Source organism: Triturus cristatus, chromosome 7, assembly GCF_964204655.1.
Source record: "Triturus cristatus chromosome 7, aTriCri1.1, whole genome shotgun sequence".
Lineage (NCBI taxonomy): Eukaryota > Metazoa > Chordata > Amphibia > Caudata > Salamandridae > Triturus > Triturus cristatus.
In genome coordinates this window covers 598,825,542-598,848,115 of record NC_140590.1, presented here as the reverse complement: position 1 = coordinate 598,848,115, position 22,574 = coordinate 598,825,542, and the positions used below count along the sequence as shown (strand labels likewise).

Below are 22,574 nucleotides of genomic sequence, written 5' to 3'. Positions count from 1 at the left end.
CTTCCCCAAGCCTCTGAACCTCCTGGACACCCCATCAACCCTGGTTCGTGGGTCCTAGTACGGAATTTCCAGCGTAAGGGCAACGACGAGCCTCGTTGGATCGGCCCTCATCTTGTTCTTCTTTCGACAAGATCAGCAGTGCGAGTGAAAGGGAAGAAGCACTGGATTCATGGTACTCACTGCAAGGTAGTTCCATTGCCTCTGCCATATGACCAGTGGGTCAAAGAGGGTATCGCCGACTCAGAGACAGACATTGTGCCTCGTTTTGTACCATTCAGTGACGCACGCCTAAAAGACACAGCTTCAGTCCAAGAGAGTGACAATATTCTGCAGGAAGCTGTGCCGCCATCAAATCGACTGGACACCACTGAGCCTGAACTTCTTTTTCAAGACCAAACAACACCTGGCCGTCTCCGCTATAATTTGAGACCTAGGCCCATGGACAAATAAAGATTCCCTCATTATTTCCCTTTTGACATTTCTTGCTCTCCCATCTGAAGGACTTTCTTGATTTTTGTTTTTCGAACCACCATCCGGGTTCTGCCGCAGGGTCGCGGTGCCAAGACTTTGGGGTACAGGCCGAAGACGCTAGGTCGACGGTTCTGGTTGGTCTAGGGCGTTTCCCTGGACTGACAGGCGTACTCCTTAGCAGAAGAAACTCATCCACCGCGAGCGGCCCGAGTAGAGGATGGAGTTTTGTAAGATGGAGAGACAGATTGAGGAAGTGAACTTTCAAGCCAGGATGTGTAGGATTGTAAGAAGTAAATGTTTTGTCTTTTTGTGCTTTTTTACACTGTGTAGTATCATGATGTTTATTGTAGGATATGTGTTTTTCTCTGCTCCAAAACCCATTGCACCCACTCAACAGCCTATACTTCTTTCTACTGCCTCCTCTCACTCTTTTCACCCTTTGCCTGAGCACGAACAGACCCGACGATCAGAGTTCGTAAATAACTCGTTTATCCAACTCTTGCACCAGCACCACCTGGTAATGAATACGACCAATTGCTGGGTCTGTGGGTTAATGCCACATACCACTAACAAGGGTATTCCCTACCTGGTGCTACCGTACAGTTACAATGGATCGTCATGGGCATTCCAAACCATGTTTCTCTACGCTCTAGATACATACTCCCCTCGCCCACCGCGTTCCATCAGACCCATCACCAATAATAGGGCTTTGATGAAAGGAGTTGCCGATATGAGTAGAGATATTAATGCATACTCATCCATTCCCAAAGAAGAGTTGAGACCTTATGTAGGATGGAACGCGACGGGGTATAGTATTAGTCTGGGTGAAAGACAGCGAAAAATCTCATCTCCAATCTGGGTCGTACCCCACATGGGTCGGTTCTGCTTACAGGGTAATGGTCAGAACCCTAGGGCTCAACTGGGAAGAAGTGACTGTACTGAAACGTACACTTTCCCGTCACAGTTTTCCCCTGCGTTTTTGGCTGCTAAGGGCACATATTTCATCTGTCATGACCGAGCATATACATGGTTGCCCCCTGATTTCTCGGGCACATGTTATATTGCGAACTTGCTACCGCCGACATTTACTGCCGCCTCTGATTATCACAAGACCAGAGTTGTGAGAGGTGTGATCAGTAAGGAGGACACTGCCGGTCAGGAAGCAGGAGACTTCTTCTTGGGTTTCCTGCCATTTTGGGGACCTATGGTCAATAGTAGGAACCTGAGACAGCTGACTCGTGTGGTTGAATCCACCGTCAATGTAACGGCTGGTGCCCTTAGTAATTTGACAGCTGAGCTCCAAGCGGATCGCCTTATGACTTTGCAGAACCGCATGGTCCTAGACGTTATTCTTGCAGACCGCGGTGGGGTATGCAAGGTCATCCAATCCAGTTGCTGCATTTTCATACCAGATAATGCTCCAACAGTGTATCAAGCCATCTCAAAACTCCATAAAATATCTGAAGCCATACACGTGGATAAGGGAGATTGGTCACTGATGGGATGGTTCTGGGAATTGATATCTGCCTGGAGTTGGAAAGTTCTGATGGTCATTGGAATGATCTTAGCCATTCTTTTCCTGTTCTGTTTATGTATACAGTGTGCTCCTGCGATATGTGGTCTCTGTACTACCTTATGTGTAAGGAAACCTGTATCGAGGGACGAGTTAAGTAATAGGATGATGCTACAGCAACATCTCCATGACTTCGTGAACATTGACCTAGACTCGGATTAAGATGAGTATAGTGATTGCCTATGTAAGGGCAAAAGGAGGGTCTGTCGTACTTTGCTCTTCGGAACCGCGTAGGGGACAGGGCCTTACCCCTGTCTATCTTGGTATTAGCGAACCGCGAATGGTAAATGCGGCACGTACGAGTGCTTTGCGTGTCGTTCTAGTTACGAACGCACTGTGTACACGTATTCTGCTCAACTACGCGGGTTCCATTTTGGAAGCAGTGGCCATCTTGTCATTGCCCTCACATAGGCTATGATGGAGTTAATACGGGCCTCACAGTACATGGGCTTTCCCTCTGACTTCTCTGTGACCTGGGCAGCTGGCTCTGCTGCCCCGGGTCAAACCGGTCTCACGAGCTCCCCTTCCTCTCTCCACCTGTGATTCGTATCAGGGCTTGACCCGTCATAAAACCCTTTCATTCTACACAATCCCCCGGCTAATCTCTTCTACACCTGCTTGTTCTTGCTTTATTACTTGTTTCCCAAAACAGGAGATGCTCATGTTTATTGGGGGGTCTATTTACTTCAAACATGGGATCTGAACCTTCCTGTGTAAATCATTGTGGGCTGGCCGAACTGGAATGTGGGATGGTCATCATGACTCTGCTTTTTCGTTTGAAATGTATGCCTTTATATGACCATATCATAAACCAAGGAATGTATGCCTGGAGCATGATATTTTGTACTTAAGGAGAAGTCCGTTCCTATGATTTGCAGCAGTCTCCTGAGAACATACACGCTGGTGTACTTCTAGGATACCTGTCATTGGTCTGCAGCCAATAAACGATTCTTTGACTTCACCCAGAAGACTCTGTGTTTCTGTAGGTCCGGAACAGGGTGAAACCCCGAAGTCATAGGGTGTGTGCCCCTGCACCGCTGGGACTAAAATACCCAGTACTTCAACTTGTGGCAGCCTATAGAATTAAAAATAGCAGAAACAAGATTATACCAAGGTAGTTTGGTTGACTTAACAGTTGACCAAAGGTCACACAAGGTTTTCAAGTAGCTATTCAGCTCGGGCTTCATCCAAATTCTAATCCAATTCAAGATTGGTCTAAGGGATGCATGCTGACCAGCTGAAACAATGTCCAGCTCACACTTAAGAGCATCCGTGGTAGTCTCTCATTCATGATGAAGGAGGTGACGTAGAAAGCAGTTCTCAGCTCTCACCAGGTCAGCAGCGTTCTTGTGCCCCCATAATTCATACCCATAGATCCCTACTGCGAAGGCATTTGCTCGATATGCCTTGAGAGCAAGCACAATTAATCTGCAGCCATAATTATTTGAAAATCTTAGGAAAGAGTTGGCATATTGACTCAAGATTACCTCACTTTTCTGTAAGTAATGGTACCAAGACATTTTTGCATCAAATCTGAGCTCCAAATAATCATAATAATACACACGGTCCTGCAGCGTCCCATACATTTTAAATGTGTTCCTTGGGTTGTGTCTGTAATTTGAGAGTCATATACTTGTTTTTGTAGAGTTGATCAAGGGGTTATTTGTTCTGTAATAATCCTCAAATCTCTAAGGAGTTTTTACATTACAATTTCAGTGTGAGACAGAAGAACTGTGTAATAGGAAAATAGCAAAATCAAGGTTTTATGCCCACCAGAGATTGCTACATCTAGATTCAAAGCAAGCATGAATTTGGGCATATCATTGTTGAAGGTATTAAACAAGGCTGGAGCAGAGAGACATCCTTGTCAAACACCGTTTATTGCTAAACATGGAGTTGTCTCGCCTCTTGATCCATATTTAACTGATGCAAGTTATCCTCATAAATGAGTTTTATTGCAGACACCAGTTTCTTTAGTCATCTCAAGTCACCACAACAACTGTTGATCGACAGAATCAAATGCTGTTTTAAGGTCAGTGAATGTCAAGTATAAGCTTGAGTTCCTTATATATGTGCATTTCAGGTTCATTTTGTACAATCTCATTGCCTGATCATTCAGCTTTGGCCTTTTCTAAAGCTGGCTTCTGATGATAAAATGATCTCATTGTTCATGGCCCAGAGAGGTAAGTAGCAGTTTGTCATAGAGCTTCCAAACTCAGTTGAGCAAACAAATGGGTTGGTTGCTGGCAGGATTATTCCATGAACCTTTTTTGCGATGTGATGTAATATAATAATTGCTGCCCTCCAAGACACAGCGACCTTCCCCTGAAGACAATTATCATTATAGGCAATAGGTAAGATGGGTACCAATACTGATAGGTTAGATCAAAAAGTGTCAGCCCATACTCCATCAAAGCGAAGGGCCTTATGCAGTGTTAGACTCAGAATGGCTGCTTAGACTTGCCTTCTGTAAATTCTATGATGGTAGCTGGTGCTGTACTGAAAAGATTAATTGAGCTGCCCCACTGATAAAATTCATCGAAGATGGGGTCTAGATTTTGCACGGATGCTAAAGTGTTCAAGCAAGTTGGATTGTGTCAAGTTAAGAAATAATTATATCAGGAAGAAAATGAAAGACAGGTGTCTAGATTTCTCACACTGCCCCATCTAACTAGCTCCCATAATTCCTTAATGAAACTCTGAGGAACTGCCATGCTTGGTTTTATGTGAAGACATTTTCTCTTATGTTTCATGAGGCACCTAAACTCCACCATTAATGATTTTAGTTGTATGCATTTCAAGGTAGTTCCTAACAACTGCTTTAACTTACGACACCCCACATCAAACCAGTCAATCTTCAATGCAATATAATTATTTATGGGGCTGTGTGATGAGGTGGATCAAGAGGTACCTATCCTACGAGTTGTCTCTATTAAATTTCGAGCTTCTCGATTATCTCTTCATCACATCATCTCCAATTTCTAGATATTCTTTGCATTTGAGACTGCAGTGATTGTAGGTCCGCTTATGACATTGTTCCTGATGTTATTATTTTGCTAAGCAATGGTTTTCTGGTTTGTTGTAACAAGCAGATTATGATTTGTTAGGACTCAAGGGGTTGTTTGCTTGTCTGGAGCACCATGAGAGAAGTCTGAAATTGGTTATCAATGGATCGTGATCACTTTCAATCCACCTCTGATCTTGAAAGTCATCAACTAGCTGCCAAGATTCCAAATTTATAAACATATAATCAAGAAGGCTCCCTTGATTGCCAGAGCGAAATGTACATTGCACAGGAGATTCAGACATCATGCACACATTAAACGGGCATAAATCATTGCTTCATATAAGAGAAACTAATTTGTCCAATATTCGAAAGTAAGGGTATGATATAACACTTCCTATTTTTTCTTTGAATAGGTTTAAATCCACAAGGCATGAGGTTTTGTGTATTAGTTCCCACACATCATTATGATATGAGAAAGAATGCTAGAATATGTAGACTGCCAGTGCCAGTGGGTCAGAATGAAGTCCACTAATAAAATTATCTAAGTTCTGTAATTGTGCATAACATTATATTGGATGCCCAGGAAGCATATATATGTTAATTATATCTAAGTTTCACATTTCATGAGTGATCTGCAACAACTGAATATCATCACTAACTTGAGAATATACCTGGCCTACTGAGCCTAGGCCTAGGGAAACTAAAAACGTTAAGCCTCCTTTTAGTCTGCCTCTGCTTTGTAGCTATATGAGGAAAAGCCATTCAGTCTCTGGGAAACAGCAGATTGTGCTCGATTGAACATACATGATACAGTCTTTGTCCTCAAGTTTGAATTTCAAACCTGCTATACTCCAACTCAGAACTTTTGTTTGGACACAGGACAAGAAGACAGAAACTGTATGCTATGGAAGGTAGTTTGAAGGCATTGATGATTCTGCCAAGGGTAACGCTAGTGGCCGAGGCCAGATGTTCGTGTTGTCGCCATGATATGATGCATTCCTGATGGTGAATTTAGGTATATCAACTGGTGACAATTCGTTCCTCGTCATAGGTAAGTTTGGTCTGGTTACAAATATGGATTCATAAAAGACAGTACACTGCCACCATTGCTGTATGTGCTATACTGATGGCAAGGATAGTGGTCTACAGTCAGTGAAATAAGGACACTCTTACCACATCCGTACAGGTCTAGGACAGGCCAGGGATCTCACTCATGTCAAGAAACAAGCCTAGCTCTCTTTGCATACACTAGATTAGCGCGAGGCTTGGGCCAAAATCAAAAACCATGATATCAGATGCACGAAGTCAGACACTTAGGGCAGGAAAACATGAGTGTACACACAGAAGAGGACATTACTAGGGAGAGGATGTGGCCTAATTGTTAGAGCTGTCGACCTCAAACCTGGGGAACCGGGTTTGATTCTCGGCAGGGACGCTCAACATCCTGGGATTCTTGGCATATCACTTAATCTCTGTTGCCTACAAAAAATTAATGTGTCCGTCTGAAATGCAATTTGTGCTTATTTAAAGCGTTCCGATACCACTGGGTCGAGGTCGCAATAAATGAAGCTACATTTTTTTGGGTTTTTTTTAAAGTTAAACTTGTGAAATCCTAGATCATCCATTTGAATTACATTTCTCCTATACAGTAGTTAATTAGGTGTGGTACATATAAAGGGCATGTTTTTTGAAAAACCTTGTGGATGAGCAATGAGGTGCGGACATGTACTTTTGTAAACTTCTACCTTAACCTTTCTTAATTTAAGTATAAGTGTAAGCCTACAAATCCCTGTATGGAACGAGATATTGGCCAATTATCCAGTACTTGTAAAGGTGCGCAAGCGACTATGATTTCCTACTGACTGAAAGGGTGACTGGATGCACTGAAAGAGTGGTGGTGTATCTGCCACCATCCAGTCTGTAGCACAATACTTTGGGTGCAGTTAATTAGCTGGCAGAATGATGGAGATTGGAGCTGAAAGCCAGCAGTCTTTACAGTATTGACATGTGCACTAGAGAGCAGGCAAATGCATGCACAAGAACCAAAATGCACCATGAATGCATCGACATTAGCTTGCATAAGTGAGACAACCAGGTTGGAACTTTATTCTTTATATTTTTCTCAATAAATGTGGCCTTCTTGTCATATGGGAGGACAATGCCTTAATCTTCAGGGACCGTGCCACACAAATACAGACTGAGAAAGAGGTGCCCAAGACATAATAACGGTTTTCACGATCGGGGGCCCTGCCCTTCTTGTCAAGAGACCGAGATTGCTAGCTTGTAACTAGGCTTTTTCTAAAACTCTTGAGACTGCTTGAGTACACGATCCTCAATTTGTTGAAAATATTTTGGTGGTTAAGTGGACACAGTCACCATACCTTATTTTCCATTGCAGGCCAGTGCCTTCATAACATTGATTCAAAAGCGCGTTTGCTAGGACTGAAAATGTCTCCTGGAAGAAAGTTCTTGTAGGCACAGGTACAATCAACGTCAGTACTGGGACACTATCTGGGTCAGCCAACTTCAATCTCTTGAAAGCAGGTGTTTGAGAGAATGGATTAGCTGCCTCACTGATGAGCCTCTGGAAGATTGAGGAATAGGCCAGGAACTTGGTCTGAGCCAGGTGCTGGAAATCTGAACATTAACATAAACATCTGTAAAAGTAAAATACATATTCACCCAGGAGGGTATCTATGCACTGAATATAAAAGATGCTTATTGTTACCGAGCTCAATGGTACTCATTTTATCAACCTCCGAAGCCTGAACGGCTGAGTGGATCCACAGAGATTCAAACCTGTGACCATGAGGTCAAACACAGGTCCCTACATTGGATGCATAGTCCACTAAGTCACCAGACCTGGTTCGAACAGTGGAGATACAGGAATTGATGGGCCTAAAGCTACTAGCAATGGGTGGAATAATTCAACAACAACTCGTACAGCTACTTGCTGTAGTTGAGGAGGGCCTGAACTTAAAGTTAAATAAAAATTTGAACTATCAAGAGTAAGGAAGGAATAATTAATATAATAATAACTGTTATGTTTAAATAGTGTTTTTTATATAGTGCAACATAATAGTTTATTCTACTGCCTGCCAAGAGCTAAAATGACTTGTAAAGTTCAAAATGTATTAATTAATATAGACAAAAGCACTTTAGTTTATGAGCAGGATGGCTCTTTCTGTGCTTTTCTCCGTTTAAAGACCATTTTGCTACTCCCCTTCAGCAAGGCAGAAAGGGTCTGCCTATGCAGAAGAACCTTTTCACTTTCTACTACTTCAAGACTTGAGGCAGTTATGCCATGGACGAGTCTCTGAAACTAGAACCTAGGACTGCTATTTTGCCTCATTTTCGATTCTAGATTAGGAACTTGGGCAAATGTACACTCAGCTTGATGCCACACTGCAACCTTGAGACCCTAGGTTTCCATATGGTTATGATGCTGGCATTTCACCCTCCACGCAGACACTAAGACAATGAGTATATTCACATAAACCGAGCTCCTATCTGTTTAGTGTGGTGTAGCCAAACATAAAATATGTTTCTGTTCTTGGAGCCACATTTCTACTGCCTCATAAATGTACACGAATTTCATGAAATACCTTAATTAAATGCCTTATATTTCCACGATTAACGTTTATACCACATAACTTGTAAAGTGCTCTAGCTAGCGCTATATAACACTCATAAAGAGCCAGTAAATATGATTGTACTTTACTGCTCTTTCCCTTCTCAACTTACCAGGGGCACAAGATGAATGTTCAGTAAGGCAAATATCAGGAAGGGCTTAGGTTCTTCAAAGGATTTAAAAAGTAAAACTAGACAATGATTTCTTTAGTGTGTGCGAGAAAATAAATAGGATGCTGAATTCATGTCCAAGATTAAAAGCTTTAGATATGGCATTACAGAAAACTTAATTGTGCTTCAAATTGACCGTGCAGAATACATAGTGGTGTCGAACATCCTCCATCAACAGTCAAAATGACGCCTAAAGTGCAATATAGAACTTTCAATGCATAGAAAAAACTTCACCTGAGATGTAGGCTCCAGCAAATTACTCATTTCATGGGCGGCAGACGTCGGTCCAGGGCTCAGTCCTGCTTCGTCCAGCTGCAAGTGGAATACACTGCGGGCAGCCTTCACAAAGTCTGGAGAACACAATATTAATATGCTTTTTAAAAAATAAACAACAAATATAGACTTAAATAGATAAGCCATTGTTGTCCCATTATAGAAAATATGCAACATTTTTTCAACCAACAATATTGTATCTTTTTAGAAGCTCTCCTGAACTCTCTTGCACTCAGTGCATTAAAAGCCGAGATTGGATGGTAACCCATGGCAGCACACTTGCTGCAGGGAATAATAAGAACCACTCTCCTGTTTCCATGGAAGAGGCAGCCACACTTCATACATTTATGTTCTTATTAAGCAAGTGAAAGGGTCTTCAGCCCTGCCAGCATTCCCATGGCAACTGAAGATGCAGGTCAGTGACCATAGATGGAGCAAAGGTGGTGCAATTCTACAAACAAGCCAACAGCTATCTAGTGGGTTTTCTGGAAGGTGAGCTATGTTGAGGATAATTAGAAGCTTCGAGCCAGAAGGGCGGTGTCCTTTGTGTTAAGCCCAAATTGAGCTACGAGTCAACAACTGTCATGTCCAAATTGCGTTGCATGCTTAAGGGTTTCTTCAAATGGAGGCAGTAGAGTAAGCAGAATCTGAGGGTCCCATTGGGAAAATCACTGAAATTGAACTATGCATGGACGCAAAATAGTGCTCCACTAGGAAAAGAGCTGAGCATGGATGTGAGCTTGGAAGTGTACAGAGACAGCAATCTTACGGCACTAATTTACACTGGGGCTGCAGTGCCACAAAGGCTGAAATACAATGTAATGGAACACATATAAGAGACAATTTGTGCATGTATAAACTACTTAGGCACAATTTCAGGTACGGGCATTAAGGAGATGCAAGGATTCCAAGCCTAGGAAGTAAGGAGGATGAAAGTATAGAGGCATCACCCACCTTGGTGTAAACCGTCCAGATAGCACATAACAGACAACACAACTGCATTTAAGAGATCTGTCATGCCACTTAGCCTATTTTCACAAAAGGGGAAATTTAGAGGGAGTTTGATAAGGAATCGGCTCACAGATCTGCATTCCTTAAAGGTCGGAGCATCCATGGAGGGTACTCTTGGGATTTGGTGTGACTGCAAACCACAGCATCGGGCACTTCACTGTCCGTAGACTGCCCAGCGCGATCCGAGGAGGGCCACACTGTATTGCAGCATTCTGTGATACTAGCGGGCCCCTAACACCTGGACCAGCCCAGCAAGACACCTTTTACGCCAAGTAGGACTCCGACAGCCCCACCACCAGCCGGCACAGATTCCTTACTTACTCTAGGGGTTCAATGTTGATGTGGTGATCGGCACTCTCCCAATCATCGTTACAATTGTCCATATGAGAAGAGAATGAACACTACCCGGTACCCGCCTTGCTAGACCCTGCCTTATCAAACGCCGTTGAAAGAGCTGAGGCCCACAAGACACGGATACCAGAGCGAGACCCCCACCCACTTATTGCCCCCAGACTTGATAGTGGCATCCAAATTGCAACCTATCTGCCAGGGCCATAGAGTGAGTGCCACTTTCTCTCACACATGATCGGCACAGAAGGAGACCACCAGGCACACTCCCCAAGCCTCACTCACTGCAATGTGCCCCAGACCTAGGTTAGCATTCTCAAGAGTGACAAAACGCCTCCGGAAACTCTCAAGGCTGGTGTAGAGATGTCGTCATACCATACTGCACCTCTCACCAGCATTCCCAAAGGCCCTTTTCTTCTTCCTCTCCACCCAGCATTACTCTTAGTAACTAGCCATCTCTCCAGTCCCCACCCTATGAACACAGCCACCAGGCGGAATGTTCTAGTGCGTTACTTTCAGCTGAATATTTGTGCCTCCCTAACAAACTGTGAACCATGTCCAAGCAGGTGCAACTACTACTATTTACAGAGGTGGTAGCAGGGAAAATGTCCAAAATGCAGACAAAACACCCCACCCCACCAGCAGAATCAGGTCAGCTATGGAGGCAATGTAGAAAGAACTTTCCACCACTCTGGCTCTCTATGGCCACCTGTGGAAGAGACCTCTATTAACAATGCAGCTGACAACCTGTCAATCCGTTCCAACATTGCACAACTCAGGAAGCCGTTCCTGGCCCACGGACCAAGTTTTAAAAAGCTGGAAACTAGTTATGGACTCTTGAACCCGCCATCATGGTGATCATGCATAACACCAAAACCCTGGAATATGATGGCCTATTCTCTATTCCATTTTGGCGTTTTTGTATAGTGCATAACTACCCATCCGGGCCCTCTAGCGCTAAAGACAACACATCTGCCAGTTTACTAGATGCACTCAAAAGGGGGTGAAACAAAGAATAAAATGGAGCAGTTTTTTCAGAAGTTTCCTAAAACTGGATTCGGAATGGTTCATCCCAAGGACAATGGGGGAGTTTGTTCCAAAGTGTGGGGCAAGGAAAGCTAAAGGAAAGACCCCAGCACCATGTCTTCGTAACCCTAGGGACTGGACTGCACAGACCTCCTGAGAATGTAAGGCTTGATTAGTCGCTGTATGAGCGGTGGGCCTCTCCTAGCACAATGGGTGAGGCACAGTGGTTTAAAGTGGATTCTTTTTCTGCACCGGAATCCAGTGCAGGGCTGCTAAAGCCAGTGCATCTGACGTGTTTTGGTTTTTTTAGAACAATCCGAGCTGCAGCATTCTGGACAGCATGCAGTCTTTATATCACAGACTTGGGGCTTCCCAAATAAAAGGAGTTTCCATAATCTAGGTGGGAGTTAATCAGTTCCTTCACAACCTCTCCTGGAGGATGGTGATAGCCAATGTAGCAAATTTCCTTAAAGTTCTAAGAATTCCAAAGCAGGTCCCGACAACTTTTCTGGCCTGGGTTTCCATGGAGAGTTTATTATCCACCCAGAAACCCAGGATTTTGAGTGGTAGAGCAGGTTGGGGAAGTTCTCCAACACGGTAAGGATGAGAAAGTTTAGTCCACCAGGAAAGGCTATTTCCAAAGACTAGTACTTCCATCTTTTCACCGTTCAGTTTTAGGCTACTTGCAGACAGCCAGTCTGTTACCTGTTTCAGATAGGAGATCAGTTGGTTAGAGGCTTTCCCTATTTCTGGAGTAAGGGATATGACAAGCTGAGTGTCATCTGCGCAGGACGCAAGTTCGAGGCCATGTGCACACACAATGTCAGCCAAAAGACGCACATGTAGATTAAATAATGTGGGGCTAAGGGAGGAGCTTTGTGAAATCCCGCATTTTATGGGGTGATTGCCGGGGTAAAAGGGCTTCTTCGCAGACCTAGAGGCTCGTTTCTAGGAAGGCTACTAGCCATTTTAGTGCAGCCTTGGAGATTCCGGCTTTCTCTATCCTCAAAACCATGCTCAGGTCTAGCATTATCATAACTACTGAGCTGCCTTGGTCCAGGATTGACCAGAGTTCCTCTGGGGCTGAAAGAAGGGCAGTCTTTGTGCTGCTGCCTGGTCTACAGCTAGTTTGGGTGGGATGGAGAATAGCCTCCGTTAACAAATAGAAGGAGAGGTGTTTACTCACATATTTTTCTCGCTACCAGGAGTAAGGAGATTGGCCAGTACTTTCCTGCAAGTAGAGGGTTGGCCGTGGGCTTTTTCGGTAAGGGTTTCACAATAGCGTGTTGCCATGCAGAGGGGACATTGGGGAATGATTTAAAATGTCTGTTAAGATGGAAAGGAATGCATTGTCCCCTTTCCTCAGAATGTCTGAGGGTGCAGGATCGAGTGTGTTATAAGGAGACACACTGGTAAGTTTAAGTAGCTTCATTTTCTTCAGATGTACAGCCACCAACTCCAGCTGCTGTCCCTTCAGTTCTCCTGGTACAACTGTCTCACATGAGACGCTACCATGGAGATAGAACAGACATGGATCAGCAGCTACTTAGAACCACTACAACATATTCCCTTTACAGGAAAACAGAAGAAAAAGGAGGGAATAGAAAAGAAGAGACTAAAAGAGAAAACAAAAGAAGAACAAAATACATTGTCACAACATGGCACAAAATCAGTCCAGGAACAAGACAAGACAAATCAATACATTTCATAGTCCTCATAACGCTTAGGAGGACAACAATACCCTGGAGAAAAAGGAAGAAAAACTAGGCATGGGCAAACTTGGACTTGGTAGAACATCTGGGCATGAAGGAAACTTAGACTTGTTACATTGGAACTTCACAAGACGAGACATGCTCCATTTACCACCATTATGAACAGTAACTACATTCTAATTGACAGAAGTAATGACAAATGGACCCATAAATTCAGTGACACCCTTCCTATGCCACCGTGGATTCTTAATAAGTACCCACTGAGCAACCTTCCACGTCGTGGTTTTGGTAGATTTCTTGAAATTAAACCTCTCCTTGTACTTATTTTGGTATGACTTGATCTTATCACTCACCTCTTCCTCATGCAGAATAGGACTTTCAATGAGAGGTAACCACCCAGGATTGAGTTTGGATAATGCAACCCTCCCACACAACACTTGGAAAGTAGATTTTTGCAAAATGCTGGTGACAGCAGTGCGATGTGCCCACCAAGTGTCTCTTAAGACAATTTCTCTCTGCACACATGCCTTGACTACTCTGTTCATGCGCTCTGCAAGTCCATTGGCATGGAGTGCATAGAGTGCAGTTCTCTGATGAATAATGCCATAGTCTCTCAAAAATCCATGCATCTCCTGAGAGATGAACTGCACCCCATTATCTGTAATGAGGAACCTGGGAATGCCCACACTGGCAAATTCATCCTTAAGAAAATCAATAACCACTCTGGTGCTGACAGAACTAACACATTTGGTAGAAACCCACTTGGAAGAGTAATCCACCAAAAGAATCACAAATCTCTCTGCAGGATTAAGTAGTTCAAAAGGCCCCATGAGGTCCAAACCAAGCTTGACCTAAGGTTCCCGCGGAACCTCTACAGGTGACAGTGGAGCAGTATTGGTGACTCTGGATTTGTCACTGGAGGCACACTGACAGCACTCTTTGACCACCTTTTCAAACTGGCCATCCATTTTCAGCCATCAATACCTTCCAGGGAGGAGTGACTTGGTGAGGTTTCTTCCTAAATGCCCTTCATGAGCCAGATTTATGAGCTTTGGCTTAATGGCATCAGGAGGTACTACCCTTTCACCATGCATAAGTTGGCCCTGACAAAGGGTAAGTTCATTTCTGATGGACCAAAAGGGCAAAAGCTCAGAATCCATTTTGTTGTTGTTAGGCCAACCCTCAATGACAAAACGTGTCACAACAGGAAGTAACGGATCTTCCTCCAAAGAATGCTCCCACTCATTAACAGAATCAGAGTCAAGAGTATCTCCACAACACTCAATAGGCAATCTTGATAAGCAATCTGCCGCTCTGTTGGCAGAGCCAGGGAGATATTGCACATGAAAATTGTACTCTTCTAATCCTTCGCTCCATTGTTTAAGTCTTGGGGTAAGTCTCTCACTCTCTGCACAAGAAAACACCTGAACCAAGGGACAGTGATCTGACCTTACGAAGAAAGGAAACCCCCACAAGTAAAACTTAAAATGCTTTACCGCCCACACTATGGCCAAGGCTTCCCTCTCAATGCATGAATACTGTTGCTCAGGCTTCTTGAGCGCTCTAGAGGCGAACGCAACAACTTTTCACCAGCATCTATTTGGGAAAGTACAGACCCAAGGCCACATAAACTGGCATCAGTGGTCAGGAAAGTTTTCTTTTCGGAATCCAAAAGTGACCTAGGGTTGGCATTTTCCTTATTGCTTGCTTGATGGCATTAAAGGCTGCAGCACACTCAGGTGACCAGGCAAAGTGCGTTCCTTTCCATAGCAGAGCTCTGATGGGCTCAACCATGGAGGTGAAACCTTGAACAAATTTGGAATAAAACTCAGCGAGGCTAAGGAAAGACCTCACTTGTTCTTTGCCATTTGGGGCAGGGGCATCAATAATACTTTTTGCCAGATCCAGTTTCGGTCGGATACCCTCCCCAGATATGACATGACCCAAATAAGTGACAGAAGATACACTAACTCTGCACTTTAAACGATTCACAGTTAAACCCTTGTCAGCCAGCTTGTGTAGAGCAAGTCTCAAAATACTGTCATGTTCCGAGTCATCCTTCCCGTAAACCAAGATGTCGTCCTGGAAGAACATGATGTTAGGAATGTCACCCAGGACCACTTTCATAATGCGCTGAAAACAGGCAGCTGCCGAGGTTAACCCAAAAGGCATCCTGACAAAACGGAAAGCCCCCAGTGCTTTCACGAAAGATGTAAGGTGTTTGGAGTCTGGATGTAGAGGCACCTGATGGTAGGCCGAAGATAAGTCTAACACACTGAAAACCTTAGCACCACCAAGCATGTTAATGGACTCAGAGCTATTAGGAAGTGGTTGACGATCCACCCATATGCACCTGTTCAGACTTCTCAAGTCAACACACATCCTAATATTATTTCCTCCATCCTTAGGGGCCAAAACCGCTGGGGCCAACCATTCTGAGGATTCAATTTCTTCAATTACACCCAGAGTAACTAGTTTCTTAAGTTCATACCTCATGGGTTCTAGCATCATATTGGGGACCTTTCAAACCTTGTGCACCACTGGTACAGCACTTTGCTTAAGTACAATGCGGTGTTCGAAATCTTTAAGCAATCCAAGGTTATCAGAGAAGACTTGGGGAAATTCCTCCAAAAACTTGTTAGAGTTTGCATTGTGATCAACTAACGTGACCTGCTCTGAGGGGTGGCGGGCATTTGGGTTAAGAATTATCCCTAAGTCTCTCTGATGTCTCTAACCAAGAAGGTTGTCTCCACGATTGACAACATAGATCTTCCCAATAGTCTCCCTTCCTTCTAAATGAATCTTCATCATGGTATATCCTATTACATCAAGGTGTGAGCCACCATAACTGACTGGGTTAATATCAGGCGCAAAAGGTTGTCTCTCAGGAAAAGTCTTGTCCCAAAGTTCATTGCCCAACATGGTAAACGGAGATCCAGAGTCTGCCAAGACCACAAACAACTTGTCTCCGATCACTACTTCGCATTACGGCATACTGATGAGGTCTGTATCTACCGTGCCATCACCCCTCACACTCAGAATGGTGGTTCTAGAGGTGACACTAGTCTCAACGTTTTCGCACACATTTTCCACAGTGCGTACTCTGCCACTAGACTTGCATACTCTGGCATAGTGGCCCTTGATACCACACTTGTAACAGGTTAAATTCCTCGCATAGCACTGAGGATAGTTAGAGGAGTGATTGTTACTACTACATGTGTAACACTTCATCTTGGAAAAATCCATGGAAGGTTTGGGCTTGGCTCCACGCACAACTCTGGAGACATTGTCAACTAAAAGTGTCTCTCTTTGGGTCAATGAATGAATGCTACTGGGGATAGGAACATCGTCAGTTGTTGGTTTCTGGGCTTTAATCTCCTTGACCCAGCCAGAGGTGATTTCCATCCCCTCAACAATGGCTACAGCTTTTTTGAGTATAGAGTTTCTAGATAATAGCTTTTCTTGCACCCTAGGACTGTTGGTGAACCTGACCAGCTGATCACAAATCAACGAGTCCGTGAGGTCACCAAACTCACAGGTTCGTGCAAGTGCCTTTAGAGAAGCTATATAGTTCCCAACCTTTTCATTAGCTTCTTGGATTCTCATGAAAATTTGTGCCTTTCCAAAACAAAATTAACACGTGGTCCAAAATAGATCTCTAACATTTTTATGGAAATCTCAAACACATCAGATGGTTCACCATTACCTTCACCCACAGGGATTACATCAATGCTCTCATAAATGTTGCGTCCCTCTATTCCGAGGTTATAAAGCAGAATCGCTTGTCTCCTGTGAGCAGAAAATGTTTTGCCACCGATAGCAACTAAATAAGAATCAAATAATAATTTCCATCTCTTCCAGGGCAACAGAGGTTGACCTTTTTCACAAAGAAATGGAGGAGGTTGACTCGTAGTGGCTGCCATGTCATGTCAAAGAATATTGCAATGTTTGTTTAGAAAAAAATCAACAGTTCAATCAATAAGCTGGTGTGTTCCAAATCGAATAAAAGAAAATAATGTTCAGTAAAAAGCATAGTTTAAATGAGTCAGTATGTGTGGAAATACAGTAACCAACAGGCATTACTGCAAGTCAGTGTGTCAGCGTGTTGCTTACACGCAAGGAAAAACGAGACAGCAATGCATAAATTAGTAAGCACAGTACCTGAGTCAGATGAGCATACAATGGCACAAGAAAAATCTTATTCAAAATACAGGCTCCGTGATCTTGCGCGTTGTTGCGTTACCAAGGAGACGGTAAAACAAGATGGTGGCACGCATGTTACGTTACGTGTGTGCCACGTTATGACGTCACTAAACGCTGGTGAAGCTGTGCACGTCAGCAAGTGCATGAGAGAATCGTCGCAAGCAGGAGCCATTTAAAAAGGACAAAACTACCCAAAATTTGCCTGATTGCGATTCCAAGGTTGCAGAGATTCCAAAAAAACAGGGGAAGACGTCAGGCATTCACAAGAAGGACTGAAGGAAGCCTCTCCACTGGTCACACGTTTCTGGTCGTCATGGAGAAGAAAACTGTTCCGTGGGTTGAAAGAAATGGGGAAAGTTGATGGCAGCTTGTCCCCCTAAAGCTTCGCTCGTTACCAGTGTTACGAGGAGACACACTGGTAAGTTTAAGTAGCTTTATTTTCTTCAGATGTAAAGCCACCAACTCCAGCTGCTGTCGTGTCAGTTCTCCTGGTACAACTGTCTCACACGAGACGCTACCATGGAGATAGAACAGACATGGATCAGCAGCTACTTAGAACCATTGCAACAGAGTGCGAACCAGATTTTATGGACTTTAGGGTTTCTTCAGTGACTTATTTGCTTAAGGCAGGAAATGAGGTTAATTTAGCTAAGGTCGAAGAACCTGTGTGTGAAGTCGGACTAGGTTCGGAGTTTGTTTTAGCAGGGAGCAAAGGATTATGTTTAAATTGTTGAGGAAATGAGGAAAAGAATAGCGAACATATTTCAGCATGCTTCTGATGGTGGGAGGCCTGCAGAACTTGTGTGTGGTTTCACAAGGCTATTTACCACTTTGAGCAATTCATTGGACAAGTAAGGAGCAGTTTCTAACTTTGCACTAAAGTAAGAAAGTCAAGCTTGTTTTATAGCATATCAATATTTTTTCCTGTAGATTTCATTATTAGGTTCACCGTATGCTTTTCTCCATATTCTTTCCATTTTTTGACTTTCCTTTTTAGTCCTGCCAACTCGGGTGGGAACCATGGGGCGAGGCCACTGGCCCGGTTGGACTTTTGATGCCTACAGGGAGCAAGGGTATTTTAGCGGTTGTTTAGCCAACTCTCTAATCTTTCTGGGTATCCCCCTCCATCGAGGGGCAAGGGCAGAAAGGGTGCTTTCCCACTCTACAGAGCATTGAGTTTGAATCAACACCTTCCGAGTCTGAGGTAGAGGGCTGCTTGATTGTGGCCCTTGCAGTGTCAGGACAGAATGGGACTATGCAGTGGTCGGACCATAGTATTGGAATTGCATCATCTGTGGTCATATTTGTGATGCTGGTAAAGATAGTGTCAAGAGGGTGACCTAGTTTGTGTTGGTGTTTTAACAAATTGTGTGAGTTGTATAGCGTCTAGGTCATGAGGTAACAATGTAGCATTATCATAGCTGTCCTCCTCTCAGTGTAATTTTAAGTCCCCTAACAGTATAATGTTAGCTTTTTGGTACTGCAGTCCGCGACTATGTCGGGTAATACTTTAATCAATTTAGAAGCTGCCCAGGCTCTCACTTCCTGAGATGTCAATTGGTGAGTAACTTCCCTTCAACTCTTCTTTTAAAATGATGGCTACACTGCTGCTTATTCTGTCCTTTCTATCGCACCTCACAATAGAGTAACCCTGATGGATGGGCATCACTATGTCTGGCATTGAATTCTCTCTGAGCCATGTTTCTGTGACAAACAGAGCCTCTGGTTTCTAATCTTCAAGGAAGATGAATAGCTCTGAGCTATGTCTTGGCAAACACCTGCAGTTAAGCAGATATATGTGCCCCTTATGACAGTGTCAAGTGCTCTTTACTGGCGTGGGTTTCGTATAGTGTGGTTTGAAATCCCCCACATTAAGACTGCATTCTTAGCAAATAAAGGGTGCCTTGTGGGGATCTATGGCATGCATGCAGACCATTATCTGCTTGAGCTGAAGTTTCTCAGAGGTGTAAACTTGTCGCATGGTGGCAACCGGGAAAAGTTTATGGCCCCTGCTGGGAGCAAATGGGCTTGTTTTTGACGACCCTTCAGCACACCAACAGCACATCCACTGCGTGCGTCTGCCCCCTGGTGTGCTTTTTACAGTAGGGTTAGACATCACCTGACAACTAGAACCCTGAGTGAAGATGGCAGCTCAAGCTGTCACAATGTGAAACAGGAAGTAGCACTGAACTCGGCCAAACCTCATGAGAGAAAAAGTAGAAATGGCCCCTGACCTCCACCCCACAAACACAGACACTTTCAAGCGATATTTCGTAGTTAAAAATTATTAAAACTTTGATATTAGCAGTAAGATGTAGAGTGCATAAACTTAACAGCGCATCTGTGCTCTCTGAGCATCTGTGCCCCAGTGTGCTTTTTGTGGTGAGACCTGGGTGAACTGTAATGATTCCTGTACTCACTGGATGAGACAAACATGGAGACAGCCACCACTGGGACACAATGTTTACAGTCACCCCATCACCCAACACAAAGAGTCGGACTCTCTGATGCCCGCCAAGGAGGGGAAAGGAACAGATTGGAGGAAGCCATCAGTCATTGGGCAGAATGGAAGAAATAATAATAATAATAATAACAACGTGGTATTTTTAAAGCGCAAACTAATCACCCCTAATAGTCTCAAGGCGCTGAGTGCCGTTGGGATGATTAAGCGAGCTATTGCCAAGAGTCACATGGTGCTGGGCTCAGCGGCCACCGGTGATCGAACCGTAAGCCCTGCCCTGGCTGTTGCACCACAACTCATAGCATATAGCTCGATAGCACATGGCACGGTATAAATCCCACTCGCCCTTGAAGCCACCAGAATGACTGTCCACACGGCTGCCCCCATTAAAGACATGCATGTTCCAGATCCTGATCCCGGAAGAATAACCTTTTCCATCTGTTATTTGGTCGACCAGGGGTCCGATACAACCCTAGGAATTGCTAAACTATAATATGTCAATGTTGATGTGCTATCCTGTATATTTTCTGTCCTCTGATGCACTCGGTTCAAGCACCCAGACCAAATCGTGGCACAGATTCATCTATACTCCTGCCCACAATGTGTTACCCTGGGAAGCACCTTGACGACATGACATCCCTGAGAAACCTGCAACAGCAAAAGGCACACTTCACAGTTCCCTACCTCTGGTACCACTCGTGACATAGACAGAGGGAACCCCGAGACACTCCTACCTCCGAGACCATCCTTCGGCACCTCCAACCCATGTTACACTGGTAAGACACATACACGTCCAGCAATGCGCTGCTGCCCCCAAAGATCCAGTCCTTCCTTGGTAGGTCCACACTTCAGTCATTCAAAGTTTATTCACAACACTAACACCACTTAGGCCACGGAGCAATTGCCCACTGGCGTACTGCTAGCACCCCTAAACCATCACACACTCACCTTGGAATCAGCCACCCTGTATGGTAAATATCCATGTCTTCTGCATCAAATACGCACAAAGTAGTCTCACTCAATGTCAATTGCCTAACGCATTTTTATCAGATTGGAGAAAATACTCTTGTACTTACACACCCTGTGTTGCCCTGCAACAGGAAACACACCTGTCTGATGTGGAAAACTCAAAGTTGCACTGCGATTGGGTCGGTAGGGAATACGACACTCACAAGCAGAAAGCACCAGAATTCTAACAGGCCTGTACTACCTCTCTGCGGAAAGGGGGTGTATCAATTGTGATACGACGATCCCTCCTACTCAAGACACAAAGTATGGCGTGACCCACTGGGTCACTATAGCTTCATAAAACTGCCTGTCCAATACCAGACTCTCCTCATAGGTTCCATATAAGTCCCAGTTGCAGACAAGAAGAATACTTACATGGCATCTTTAGACTCTTACTTGAATGCCCTCGCACAACCACACTACTGAGGGGGAGACTGGAACATAGCACCTGACCCATACATAGACAATTCCGAACCACCACACATGTCCAATCTGACAGGTAGAGGCCTTCTTAGAGATCTCATGGCTGACTTTTCCCTACAGGATCCATAGGACATGCACACAATTAGACTTTATTCTAATGTCGATAAAACTCTTACAGAAAATCACAGACACTGCTATCTTACCCATTGGAGTATTAGATCATGCCACAATGCAAGTACAACTGGACTTGGGGCTGAAAAAGGCACGGGAGGAACAGTAGTGACTCAATTTTTTGTATTACAAAATGCACACAGAGGCTGACCCAAATGTTAGCCACTTTCTTGGATGAGAACACACCGTATCCTCAACTCAGATTGTGTGAACGGAAGCTAAAGCTGGGTTCAGAGGGGAACTTATGCAGGACTTGGCCTTGTCAACAATGACAAGCCTTAGTAGATGATCTCCTTACACTCACAACTAGATACAAGTGGAGGACACAGAACGCCCCAGGATCTTCAAGTCCTGCTGCAGGCCAAAAGTGAACTAAATACACTCTACTCGTCTCAGGCAGGAAAATTATTTTCCACCGGAAGCAGAGGAACTATGACAAAAGAGAAAAGGGCTGGCAGACTTAACTCTACAACTCAAGCAACAGGACCATTTGGCCTAAACTCTTTCTCGCTCAATTAGACACCTTGAATCAAACCGGTGCAAACTATTCAATGATATACTAGTAGGTACACCCCCACTACCTGAGATGACTACCGTCAGGATCACACTACTTCTGAAAGCAGGCAAGGATCACTTAGACTTTGCCAGTCATCAGCCGATCACCCTGCTTAACACAGACGTTAAGCTGCTGGCTAAGATTCTGACAAACTGCCTTAAACTTGTCCTACTGCTGGTCCACTTGAACCAAGTGGGGTTTATCCTACACCGCTCCTCTGCATCCCACCTTCGAGCACTGACACATTAACATTGGCAGGTGAAGAATGGCAAAGATGAGAAGGTGGCACTCTCCTAGACACAGAGATAGCGTTTGATAGGGTGGAATGGCCTGACGATTTACGGCTTTTAACCTGGATCCGCCTTGGCCACACTTCCATAACCTTAGTGAAATGGCCCTATACATCACTTACAGTGAGGGTTGTGTGCAATGGATAGTTGTAGACCTACGAGATCTCACGGGAAATGACTCAAGGTTGTTCGCTCTCCCTGTTACTATGCGTCCTGGCCCTTAAATCCCCGGCACAAATT

General features: G+C 44.2%; 1 protein-coding gene across 3 annotated transcripts in view; it reads right to left on the bottom strand.

Annotated features, from left to right (window-relative positions):
- STXBP4 (syntaxin binding protein 4) overlaps window positions 1-22,574 on the bottom strand; it is a 686,902-nt gene that overhangs the window by 393,545 nt on the left and 270,783 nt on the right. For all 3 annotated transcript variants that reach the window (XM_085617160.1, XM_085617162.1, XM_085617161.1), the window contains exon 9: window positions 9,087-9,202. In XM_085617160.1, the coding sequence (XP_085473286.1) occupies window positions 9,087-9,202 (116 nt within the window). The remainder of the gene's footprint in view (window positions 1-9,086; window positions 9,203-22,574) is intronic.